A 13,762-nucleotide genomic window follows, 5' to 3' on the forward strand; every position below is an offset into this window, starting at 1 on the left:
TGTTTTGTTTAATGCAAAGAAGCTTGTGTTCTATTCTACATCTACATGTTTATACATGAGCAGCAGATGCATCAGTCTTACTGTTGTACAAATGCCAACACATTGCTTTGTGTGTGTTTGTGTGTGTTAGTGTGTGTGTGACAGAGATAGAGGGTTTTAAAGTTCATGGGGTTTTATGTTTATCATCCAGCATGTCTCCGTCTGGCTCATCTGTTGCCATGGCGGCTGGTTCCTCTAGTTCCCTCAGGGCGTCGACCCGGCCTGGATCAAGTGGTGATTTTTAGCGGCAAGCGGTGTCCGTTCAGATCAAAGCTCCTGGCCGGGGACCTGGAGCCCCAGGCCGGGTTACCCACAAATCTCCTCCACTTCCACCAGCTCAGAGTCGTTGGGCTTCTAAGCACGTTTGCTCTTTTCTGAATATTGATGACTCCCACTGCAGAACTGGGCTCTGAATTTAAGGAGAGGAGGTGACATCAGTCATACTGTGAAATGTAGAAGTTTTATTCCTCTTTTCATCCATACTGTCAGACCCAATAAACGATGATAAGCATCTAGAGGGGACATTTCCTGGAAATAAATGATTGTAGGTGTAAAATTAAAGATGATATCCGTAACTTTGCACACGCTGTCACCCTGTAGGACAGTGAGACGTTATTAAAGTGATGTTTGAACTACAGCAAAGATGGCAGAGCAATCAGAGATCATGGTCATGGTTAAATTTTGAAAAACTTTTGAAAGAAACTAGGTTCTGATCTGATAGAATGTAATACCAGGTCCAGAATCACCTATATGAATCCTAATACAGACGCTTTTTATCATTGAAAGCAGTGTATGTACTACTAGGAGAGTCATGTGACATCCGAAAACATCGCAGCAAATTTCCAAATAGGTATAATTTAGATAAACTGACATATTGGAAATCTTAATGGTTACTTTCTCGACTGAAAAAATATTAAAACTTAACAAAAAGGCAATCGCAGTAGTCCAGCCAGGAAAATATAAACAGTAACATACCACAGATGTCTCCTTGCAACGCCGGCTCTCAGTTGTCAGTCATGTTGCCGTGAGAAACGCCCACTCAGAGGCGTGAAACTTAAGATCACAGATACGTCCAAAACCAGTTTTATCCTCCCATAAAAAATGCAAAAAATATGCATCATTATAGTTTATATTTCAAGTTCATAGTTAAACTTTAAAGGTTAAGGGCTAAGAACGGAGACTGTAAAGTGAAGAACAGGAAAAGTGTACGTGTTTAAAATGTGAATATATTTGTAAAAATCTCTCAGTATCCTCAGTGTTTTAAAGTAAGATAAACTGAAAACTTGAGTTCCTTTTGCCCTTCCTGAGTCGGTCAAGGAGCCATTTGACATATTGAATGTCATTTGATGAAGAAAGGTGGAAACAGGAGCATTAATCTTGCAGTTTAGCCCTCTCTTCACTCGGTGTCCCTCACTGCTTCTTTAATGAGCACGACAGAAGAGATTAAGTTTCCCCCTCCGGCTGCAGCTCCTGACCTGCTCTGTATGTGAGAAGGTTGAAGGATGTTCATGCCCGTGCATCGATTTGGGGTTTCCTGCTTTTATGAATGCTAACAAGTGGCCGTGTCGACTGATCCTGCATCTTTACAGTTAGCTCCTTCTAGTGCACATGAATGAACAGATATTGAGTCTTTGCAGTAATAGGAGTGTATCCATAAATCTCAGGCTGCAATTTGTCAGTTTTTAAGATTAATCAACTAATTGTTTAGTCTCTAAAATATCAGAAATTAGTGAAGAATGAGTGACGTCCTCATATTGTTTTTGCCACTTTGACCATGTCTAGCATAGATTATGCAACATTATAACAGCATATAAATGACAGAAAATCACAAAAAGCATTATATGTCCCCCTTAAGAAAACAACAGCAGCCCAAAAAGGCAGTTACTGCACAGTTTTGCCTTTTGAAGCTCAGCAACTTTGACCTGTGTGGCTCTCAGCTGACTCTAATGCTCCTCAGGCCCCAAAACATGGAACCTTGAAGAATCTTATGAAACATTTATGGCATATGTGAGCAACTTTCACTGGAATGGACAGAAGCATCCTGTTATTTTAATAAAAATAACAGGAAAATAAAACGGTGTCTAATTTTCTAAACAAGCATTTCAGGGACAGCACAGTTTTCAGCTGCAAAATGTCTCCTTGTAAGGTGACAACTGCACATAAAAACTGCTGCCCTGTAAAACGACACTACTGTAGTCCTGACAGAATTGGAAAATATACTTAAAAAGAAAGTTTCTAATATCCTGAGCTGAGTCTTTTCAGTGAATGCAGCATGAGGTGCTGTCTGTAGTGAATCAGGCAGACATCTTTCTCCTGCCGATGGAGTAAAACTCTGAGGAGTAAAACTCTTGAATTGGTAGTTAACTGCAGCACTTCTACACATGGACGTATGTTAACAGCAGCAGACAGTATTGGTAGAAAAGTAAATGATCATGTGTTTGTTGATGTTTGTTTGTGTACAGATGGAGATGGAGCTGCAGCTGCAGGCGGAGCGGGAGGAGGAGGCGTCTCGGCAGACCGTCCTGGAGCAGGAGAGGAGGGACCGGGAGCTGGCGCTGAGGATCGCCCAGAGCGAGGCGGAGCTCATCCCCGATGAGGTGCAGAACGACATGGGCCTGCGCAGGTAACGAGACACAGACACCAGGTTTATATGACACTGGAACATCGTCCATGTCTCACAGAAAGTCTTCAGTCTCCTCGAGCTCATGGAGGTCTGGAGGACGCTCAGGCACAAAATGTGTTTAACCTATAAAATTACTGTACTGAGAAGTTATTCGTGCCCAATATAACATGTTGGTGTCTCAGCATTATTAGCACGGTAGCACAGCGAGACAGAAACTGCAGATCTCCGCTACACAAAACTATGTCAAATCGGCTTTTCTCTAATGAAGTACTTCATATTTCTACTCCCTCGGGTCTCTAAAAAATAGTGAAACGAAACCGTTTAAAGTAAAACTGGTGTATTACAACTTGGGTTTTATTTCTGTGGCTTTCGGTTTTATTGGTTATGATAACATACTGTAGTATTCACTGAAGTAATTGCTCTTGGGAAACCAACGGGGCAACAAACACGTATAGTCAGATAGTTTGTAAAACCTCTGGATTAATCAAATTTATTTGGAAGAGAAAACAAAAGTCTCTAGTAAGATTATGACCCATCCTGTCCATTTTAAACATCCATCACAGCAAACACCCACTTTGACCCACCGTACTTATCAAAGTCGTGCACACAGTTTTCCAGTACGATTAGGGATTATCGACATTTCAGGTGCTCACTGTTGAATTCACCTCCAAGTAAAGTGGTTTAGATAAATGGGATAAACTGTCGGTTTGTTTATAACTCATCTGCTTGTGTTTCTTGGACCCGTTTTTTCAGCTTTCTGAGATCTCAGCTGTTAGTTTGGCTGATACAATGCTATCATAGCAGATAGAAGCGATGGTCCAACATGTGAAAATTAAACTCAAATGGTAGTAAAGTGTTGCTGCTTGTGTTTAGAAAACATTTCACAACTTCTTCTGCTAAATGGGAAAAAAAAGGTTTTTTTAGAAATCATGTTTTATATTTAAGGTAGTAAGTAAGGTATCAATTAAATAAATTAGAGCTGCAACAATTAGGTGATTAATTGGGTAGTCTATCGCAATAAACTTATCAGTCTTTTCAATCATTTATCAAACAAAGATTCTAAACATTCTTTGATTTCAGATTCTCCAATGTGAGGATGTGTTGATTTTCTTTGTCATATTTGACAGTAAATTGAATATCTTAAGGTTTTGGACTGTTAGTCAGAGAAAACAAGCCAACTAAAGACATCATTGTGGGATCTCAGAAATTATGAATCACCATTTTTTTTATATTTCATATATAAAAAAAATTATATTTTTCAACGATTAATTGAGAAAACTTGGAAATAATTGTTAGATTTACTCCTATAATAAATAATAATTTGAAGAGCTCACAAGCTAAAAAGTTTGTGAAACCACTGAACAGGGTCGCACAGTTTCCAGAAGCAGGTATTTTCAACTTCTATTCTGGATTTGTAAACTGTTTTTTACAAGATTTCACTGAGACCTCCATGAGCTTGACAAGACAAAACTGTTTGAATATCAAACATGAACCTTTAAATTAATTATCACATGATAATGATAAAGTTTAAAACACATCATGGCTGATCCTCTGCAATGAGAACATTTAGGATTTGATCTTAACTTGTTTTGCTTTATAAATGCACCTCACTGTCCAATGTGTTTCCATCAGTCATGATTAATAATGGATCTTGGACAACTAGAAAGGTCAAATAAGTTAGATTTCCTATTTCTCAGTTTCACTGTTTGATGTTTTGTTTCTGTTTGACTCTTTGCTGTTCACTGAACTTCTTGACGAGTTTTTGCAGGACAGAAACTGATTTTAAGATTCCTCCTGTGCTGCGTTTGCTGGAGACGCCATCATCTCCAAAAGGATCCTTCCTGTGTTTAACCATTTTCTTCTTCTTTGTTTTCTTTCCTCTCCCAGTAACGGCTCCTCAGTTCCATCGTCCCCAGAGAGAGCAGCGTAAGACCCGGCGATTTAACCCTTTAATTTAATCCCCCAACCCCACCTGCCTTTTGACTATTTAAACCGTAACCAACCCCTGCATGCTGTAACAATCTGTCAGCCGAGCACAGACCCCTGATCTCTTAACTTTAAGAAATTCATTCTAACTAACAGTGGCACAAGTTTCATAGAAGGCACTTATTATTTATTTATTTATTATTAATTTTTTTCTGATTTTTTACATAGGACTTTTTTTGTCCAGATTTGACCAAATTAATATGTTTTAATTTTTCACATACTAGAAACGTGATTTAGTGAAACGTGAAACCCATATTATCAAACTTCTGAATGTTGCACTTAAAGAATAATTCGGCCGATTTTCTATTTTTTCTTATTGTCAACAAATCTTGTGTGCAGAGCCAAACCAACAATGAATTGATCCACTATTGTTTGCCTGATATATCTTATTCCTCTGTGCCGAAGACCTCCATTGTTGTCTAAAAACTTTTAAAAACATGTCAGTTACTCCAAAGACTAATAACAGCGATCACGTTTTCAGTATCAGGAGAGTAGTTCTGTGTAAGGCAGACGCCACTGAGAGTGTGCAACCTCTTAACTTTGTACTGACGTTTTCTTGAGAGATTTACTATGTAGTACAGTCAAGGTTGTGATATGTAGCACAACAAGCTAGCAAAGCTGTAAACAGAACTATGTTTACACACATGCTCAGTGGTATTTGCCATGGTACACAGAACTACTCTCCAGAGACTGAAAACATGGTCACTGTTATTAGTCTTTGGAGCCGTTTCTAAACAAAGATGTCCAAACTCTTCATAATGAAGGAACGTGTCACCCAGTGCAGCAGTAACTCATTAAAGATTGTTTTTGGACTACAAGATGAATAAGATATATTAGGCTTTGGACACACACAGACAATATTTGTTTGTAGATCAATTAATTGTTTTTGGTCGTTTCATGAGATTCATTGACTATACTGGAAATATAGAATCTCAACAGACTTTTCCTTGAAGTGCAAAATGTGACTTTCAGAAGTTTGATGAATTCGGACTCTGTCCTCTGATCAGAGTTTGGAAGGAGAATCACTTCTTGATGAGTCAGAGGGAAAAGGAATCACCTTTCCCTTTCCTGATTGGTTTGTTATATTGTGCAGAGCTGCTCCATCTTATAATCCTATAATCCTCTGTTTACAGTGCTGCTGGAACCACACAGCTCAAGAGCTTGACCATGTAGGTTACCCCTGAAAACCAACACACCAAACACCTCTAGGACACTGTGTGAAGCTAGATGTAGATTTGCAGGACTTGTTCTGTTTAAGGTACAATTAAGGAAGGTGCATAAGTCAAACGCATTCTGCTGTAGGTGCAGAATGATTTCCACCATCTGTTTTTTCTTGGGACCATGAGCACAGAAAGGTTAAACCAGTTCAGAGAAGCATTCAGGACTGTTAAAGTACTGTGTAGTCACTGGTGCCAACATTCGCGTGGCGGAGCATCGGTTCGTAGGCCTCTGCCCAGCAGCCTCCATCGCACTTCTCTCTGCACTTAGCCTGAAGCGACCCACATACAAAGTCACTTTGAAAGTTGAAATTGATGCTTCACGTCATGAGTCAGCTGTAGTAGTGGCCACATTACACTATTAGGCACTCAGAGGATGCTAGAGTGGTGCATCGTAGCACTTTATGCACCAGGTGGTTACAATCCACAGTCCTCTTCTTCTCTAAAATGTTTTGCTCTCTGTGAAGTTAGTCATTATTAATGTCACTACGGTATTTTCAACTTTTTTAACCTACAAACTGTGGTGTAGTTTTCATGCAGAAAGTCCAGAAGTCAAAGGCAGCTGTGGTGATGAGGCAAGCGGTAAAACATCCTCAAGAATAAAGTTACTTAAGTTCTTATTAAGTAGATATTTTACTACCTGAAAGACTGAAAATCTTCTAAGACATGCAGACAGGAGAATCCAAGATGGAGAACATCCTACGTTACCAACAATTCAACTCGACTCAGTTCACTCAACTGTACAGATTCAGGTGTGTTTAATACTAATAGCAGCTAATGTAGCCTAGAGCTGCCAGCTTCCAGCAGAGAGGAGGAGCAGACCACACAGGTCTGTTAACCTCACCTCTTTCTAACCCCACAACCCCAGATGATTTTTTTACTTTTAAACTTGCAGTTTTCAGCCCAAGCGGGTAGCTCCAGGTCTGAAAAGTGAAGCCAAAGAGAAAGTGCCTTAAACCTGCATTCTTTCTAATGGCCAGCAGGGGGCGACTCCACTGGTTGCAAAAAGAAGTCCGATTGTATAGAAGTCTATGAGAAAATGTGACTACTTCTCACTTGATTTATTACCTCAGTAAACATTTCCCTAATGAGTTAATGGTCTCAATTGCTAGTATCAAGTCTTCTTCAATACAGGATGATGTTCATTTGGTAAAATATGGTCCCATTCAGAGTAAAATAGATAAAGCAGGGTATGCTTTAGGGGGTGCCTACATTGTGATTGTTTAATGTTGGTTACGTACATTATTTATCATAACCCCAGATTAGAATAAGAGTATAGGCGTATAGGTATATAGCTGTCACTATTTCACATTATGTTTTCAGTCCATGAAAGTTAATTGTAACATTTTGGTCGCCTAAAAAAAGTCTTGCTCAGCGTTCGGTCCTCCAAAGAGTCAGCTGTTCAGTTTTTTTCATTAAGTACATTATGTTTTAAGCCTGTTTTTTGCTAACTAAAATTAGCATTAGCATTATCAAGCCCCAACCAATTTCACACAGCTCCTTCTGGACACCTGGAAACACGTTGAGGTAGAAAATCGGTGGAGTTAGTGTTAGCATTAAGAAACAAATGTAATCTTAACCTTAAGTCCTGATGTCTGAAGTAAATCAGAAACGAGGAGGAACATGAACACTTAAACTAGAAACAGAGACAATCTGCACATTCACACAGATGACCTCTCCCCTGTCTTCTTTCACCTCCCTCCTTCAAACCTCATTTCCGTTCCCTGCTTCACTCGCTCCACTTCTATTTAGCGTTTTTGTTATTTTCTTTGCAACCCTACAAGTGATGCTTAGATACTACTAAAATGGTTTTCCTGCATACATTTTGGAGGAAACGTAATGTGATTGCTGTAAAGTAATTTTATTTATATAGCCCAATATCACTTAAAATTACAAATTGAAAATTGCCTCAGGGGTTTACAGTCTGTTCATTAGTGTGAGGATTATGTGCACTGGCAATGTTTTTTCCAGTCTACAAAGTGCAACGTTCTTTTTTCATTCAGGGTTAAGTTTAGGAAAGGTTTTGGTTAAATACTGAAAAAGTCAACACATAGTGTCTCGTGATTCAAGTCACCATCGACCTTTTCAATATTTCACCAAAATCACAACCTCAGTTACCAAAACATAACCATAAAAAATGTTATTCATATTTTGTTATTGTAGGAAAACATTAAATACAGCATCAGTTAACATTTTTCTGATACGCTCTGTGTCAATATTTTGCAAATTTAAAACATTTTCCTCATTTTATTTATGACAAAATCTGGATGCAATTACATTTCTTTCCAAAAATACTTGCTGTTCCAATTTCGTAGTATGAAAATGTAATTTTTAGGCGGCAATGCTCCCTGTCCACTATTTTTTATTTCATTTTTCTTTCTGTCTTCTGTGTACTTCTTCCTCTCCTTATAATTCATCTGCTTTTGTTTCCTTTTTAACACTTCTTCTTACTGTTTGTTCCTTATCATCTCCTTCTCTCAAACCTGTACTCTTCCTCCTTGTTCCTCATGTTTTTATGTATTATGAATATTTTATGTGCAGTTAGTATTTTGTAGATTCACTTGTAGAAAACACCACAACACAATGAACTAACTGTTTTATACTGGGACCATCATGCTTTTTAGGGAAGAAATGGCGAAGGAAATGACTGAACTTCTGGCTAGGTGGGTAGAGATTGTCCGTATAAACTAAACCAATCGCACAATAAATCACTTCAGTTTCCTCAAGATTGATCGATTTGTTTGATGAAAAGACAGAATTTAAGAGACCACGTGATGCAGAAATCTTCTCAGGAGTCCGGTTAATTTGGTTGATTAGTTGATGATCAAAATCTAATCCAAGAATTCTGATTATCAGGGTTGATTCCCTCAGAAAAACCAATAACATCTATAGCTTACTGATTGTTTTCTTGTTTATTTTGAACTTTTTCTATCCGCTCAGTGCAGCAACCGACCAGCAGCCTTGCTGACCCGCTGCATGCTGAAGCGCCTGCTTGTTAAACAGCATTTTCGCTGTTGATTTGTCAGTCCTTCACTCTTCTAGTGCTCCTGTTTCTGCTTCTCCTGGGTCTAAACCCAAAACCAACACCTGGTTTCTCAAGTATGCATCTCTATCCTGTCAACAAGTTTAATCTTTTAAAGCTGAAATCTGTAGATTTATTATTTATATGGAACTCTAAACACAATACAGTTGATCCAACACACACACAGAGAAGAAAACAGAACAGAAGTGAAAGGAGACAAAACACAATATAATAAAAAAGAAAAGAGAAAAATAAAACCAGCGTGAGAGTGAGAAAAATAATAATGATAATAGCTCATTTGCATTTTTTTTTTCTGTTATCAGAAACAAATTCTGAGCTGTACTCACTCTTGCAACACATTTTGGATATGTGCTGACATAAAATCCCTCATTTCAAATTTCGAATCAAATCATTTTCTGTTCCTTTTATTTTTTATTTTTTTGTTAAATGGTGAAAAACTGTAGAACTTTAACAGCATCAGAAAACATTAATAACTCAGATTTTTGTTGGTTCCAATCCTATTTCAAAGACTACAAATTTTGGCTAAAGTGCACCTCAACAGTAGATTTTTCCACCATCCAGTGAGCTCAACAGGTGAAAGTCAACCTGGTGTGACTGTGCACTTTCTCATAAGATTACTGCGGCCAATGGTGATTTCCACGAGCGTTCGTCAGCCTCTTGGCACAAGTGTGAATGAGTGATGTCAGTTGAAGTCATGCCAGTTTCTCCTCCCGATTCCTTTGGTCTCTGACTGCGGCTAATTGGCTCAGGCCGCCTCTCACTACGCCACAAACGCACCGCGACAGGAAGTAGGAGCAGAAGGTGACTGCGGCAACTCTCAGCCGCTTAACTCGCTGCCAAAGCCACCGTGTGCTTCTGGGAACACGGTACAGCCGCCCGGGTCCGAGGCCAGCTCCCGCTAATCATGAGCCATCCAATAGGATTAGAGAAGCAGCAGGGTCCCTCCTCCAACTTCACGGTGTTCTAAAAAGAGCAAATCCCGGTCACGGATTAATCAGGCCTGTCAGCAGCACCACGCAGGAGCGAGCTGGATGCCAACAGCATGGTCCGCAGCAGCTGGAGAGGAGATGTACACATTCCATTGTCAAATAGTCATTTATAATTTAACAGAGTGAGCTGCCACTCCACAACGGCCCCACGCCATCATGGTAGAGGCGCTTTTTGACTTCTTGGCGACTGAAACAGCATGCATTTTAATGATGTCGTTCTCAAACCCTCCGTTTCTACTGTAGCAGTCTCTCTCTCCTGTTTTCCCTCTCTTTCACCTCAACATCTGCTATGAACCTGTAGCTGTAACAAACCAGTGTTACTTTTGTCTGTTGGATAAAATCTGATTCTTCTAATCCTGTTACTTTCATAACCTTAGCTGGTTGGAGTTTACTGTGAAGACTGATGCAGGTAGTTTCTGAACTACAGTTTGACACACAGTGTCTGCAGGTTCGGAAAAGTTTTAAGAAGACTTGAGTTTCCTCAGAAAAGACCTTAGAAGGTATTAAAAAGTAATTTCATGCACAAAAGTCTTACAGATATTTTCTCTCCTGCCATCAACTGTAACTCACAAAACAAATGGAAAGAAAAATGATCAGTCTCTAAAGTAACCATCCATGATTGCATTACTGAAAAGCATTTGTTTTAAGAGAAGAAATTTTTAAATAAGTCAAATGATGACAGAACAAATATTTAGTTGTAACTCATTCCAATAAGAAAGAAAAGAAAATGTTTTATATCAGATTCTCGGCCGTCGGGAGACATCACACACATTTATAAATTAAAAGTGTGGTTGTTTCGACAGTGTGACATTGTGCCGCAGGAAGCTGTTAAATCCTTTTTTTTGTGGCGTTTCAGTCGACACCATCACACAGGCAGCAAACACTGTCACTACTGCAGCTATATATAACTATATATAGTAGCAAGGAAGCTCATCCACTCGCTGTGGACAAGTCAAGATTTTAGCACAAACTGAATTCATGATTTTTTTTTTATCGGTTAATCCATCTGTCCATTTTCTGCCACTTATTTGGGTCCAGTTTGCATTAATTTGATTAATTATATCATTAGGAATTATTGTTATTATTGAAGTACTGAAAATTTTTGATAAAATAATAAATAATTCTAGTCCATACTGTCCCTACTGGTTTTATATCATAGTTTCATACTTTGGTGCTAAAACGGGTATTAAATCACATTGTATGTGGTATCAAAAAAGTCTTAAATTTAACTTGATGAACCTGCAGAAAACCTGTGACAACCCTTAAATCATTTGGCCACATAAAAGTAAAGTATTGCTGTCATCACAGATGTTATTGTCATGCCTGCGATAAATACTTCCAAATGTCATGTCGTCTTTCACATATAGAGCTGTGATCCTGGTCGGTTTTTAAAGGATAATTCTGGTTTATTTAATTTCTACCTTGTTTTTGTGACTTTGGCTGTTCTAACAACAACAATTTAGTCACCAAGTTAATCTGGGAAATCTGGGAACATGGTGACATCATTAAAACAAGTTCCAACGGGTCAAGAAAACAAGCGGTCAGACGGGTTGGAAACAACACCCCAGATTTGAGAAGTCAAAGGTGAACAGTGAAACTATTATCTGAACAGTTTGCTGTAAACATCTGTCACTGTTTACAGACCTACTTCCTGCTTCAACTTTGACCTACTCTACTTACTGCACAGTGTAATGACATTACCGACACTTCAGGTGCGCTCACTTTCAGTTTGACCTCCAAATTAAGTGGTTTAGATAATCTGGATAAACTGTTGGTTTATTTCAAACCTCTTTGATCATCTGACCGCTCGTGTTTCTTGACCCGTCCAACTTTTTTTTGAGCTGTGTTCCCAGATCTCCGCAGTTAACTTGGTGAGTACAATCTTATCATAACTGACAGAAATGATCGATAAAACTACAAAAATAGCATCCAATGAAATGAACCAGAATGATCCTTCAAGATGGCCTCTGCAAGACGGTTTATTTTCTCAAATATCAGTCTTCCTAAAAATATATTTCAGTGTACACGATAAAACAGCATTTAACAACAATATGTGCCATGAATCTTAGCCACAGAAGTATTGTCTGTTTCCAGTTTTCGTTTGGAAAATGTTCAGTGAACCCCATTATCATATTTTAACTTTTTAGAAAGACTGATGAAAGGAGCCCTCTATGGGGAAAGACAAAAAATATATAAATTTCTGTTAATTTTACAGCAAAATTGCAGAAAACTAAGTAAAAGTTGGAAAATCTATGACAGCTGCAGCTGAGAAGAAAATATTAATGCAAAGTATGACTGCAATCAATTCAATGCAATCTGACACTCTCAGTAAACTCCACCCATCTAGTTATTCCTTATAAGTTACTGCATTTACTGTACTTGCAAATCCTCTTTGACCCAAACAAAGCGAACAACCCTCTCCTCTGATCTCCACATACGTGCCCTGCTGTTGGTTTCCCACAGTTCTCTGCTGTGGGTCTTTGTTGCTGACTTCCCTTTATCCTTCTTGTCTTCTTTCCTGTATTAGAGGTCCACAGGTCCAGGCATCCAAAGCCGCTGCTGGCGCCAAGAAGTACGAGCTGAGCAAATGGAAATACGCCGAGCTGCGGGACGCCATCAATACCTCATGCGGTGAGTGTCAGGGTTTAATTTGTCACCACGGCATATGTGTCATGGACTTGTTGACACACAGCAGCACAGTCCTCCTGAACACAGTTGGTGCTGATCAACAGGGTATTGAAAGGGTTCTTTGGTTGTAAAAATTAATGACCACAATTCCATGAAATATGTTGTGAATATTATTGATTGTTAGGGGATGGATTCTTTGCTGGATTTCGTGATTTTCCACTATGGCAGCACGGTGGCTAGCACTGTTGACTCACAGCAAGAAGGTCCTGGGTTGAGTCCTGGCCTTTCTGTATGGAGTTTACATGGTTTCCTCCCACCATCAAAAACATGTAGGTTAGGTTAATTCTCCTGTCAGTGCCCCTGACCAAAGGCACTGGGGTAGAGCTGGAGTTGGTCTCTGGGCGCTGCATGATGGCTGCCCACTGCTCCCAGTACTTAGAATGGGTTAAATGCAGAGATTGAATTTCACTGTACAATTGTATGCGTGACAAATAAAGTACCTTTAGTATTCCAACTTTTTTGTAGGACCACCATTAGACCAAAATCTTTGCACAAGAAATATTAAAATCTAATCGACAAATTGTAATCATGTTTAATGAGCACATTCATGATCCTCAGAGGACAAATAGGATTTTAATGAACCCTTGACTTTTACTCGGCTTTGTTTTAAGGTCAAAACTTTCCCTTGATAAACACTTTAGTCCATTGCCAGATTTCCATGAAGTCAGCGAATGATCCTCAGGGGATGCATCTAGATGTTCTTGGTGGCTTTCCTCTAGCACAATCATCAGGCCAAAATTGCTGCTTAAAATATCAGACTCCAATGGGAAAATTGCCATTACAGTTAATGAGCACATTCATACTTCCCAGAGGATGAAAACTTTTTGGACTCTTCATGAACTTTCATCTAGTATCACATTCTGGACAAAACTTTCACTTTGCAAATATGATATCTTGTAATCTAACAGGCAGATTGCTATAAAAGTTGTTGAGTACATTCTTGCTCCCTGGAGGATAAATCGGTTTGATTTAATTGCCCAGTGCTAGTGCCTCAGATCAGGTCAAAACCTGAAAACTTGTTTGGTGACACAGCATGCTGAAAAACGAATGGTCAGATTTCCTCAAAATTTGATGTGGATATTCTTGACCCTCAGAGGATGAATGCTAACGTCTTTAGTGGCTTTTCTCTTGAAGCTTCATCAGGCCAAAATTTACACTTATATGTAAGAAGTATCAA

The 13,762-nt window shown here is 39.0% G+C and overlaps 1 protein-coding gene across 1 annotated transcript in view; it reads left to right on the top strand.

The window, feature by feature from the left end:
• The window catches only part of myo6a (myosin VIa), a 170,516-nt gene that overhangs the window by 134,204 nt on the left and 22,550 nt on the right, over positions 1–13,762 (top strand). The window contains exons 28-32 of the mRNA XM_044329994.1: positions 2,502–2,662; positions 4,550–4,588; positions 5,782–5,817; positions 8,490–8,528; positions 12,425–12,528. Of these exons, the coding sequence (XP_044185929.1) occupies positions 2,502–2,662; positions 4,550–4,588; positions 5,782–5,817; positions 8,490–8,528; positions 12,425–12,528 (379 nt within the window). The remainder of the gene's footprint in view (positions 1–2,501; positions 2,663–4,549; positions 4,589–5,781; positions 5,818–8,489; positions 8,529–12,424; positions 12,529–13,762) is intronic.

The sequence above is a fragment of the Thunnus albacares genome, chromosome 16 (genome assembly GCF_914725855.1).
Source record: "Thunnus albacares chromosome 16, fThuAlb1.1, whole genome shotgun sequence".
Lineage (NCBI taxonomy): Eukaryota > Metazoa > Chordata > Actinopteri > Scombriformes > Scombridae > Thunnus > Thunnus albacares.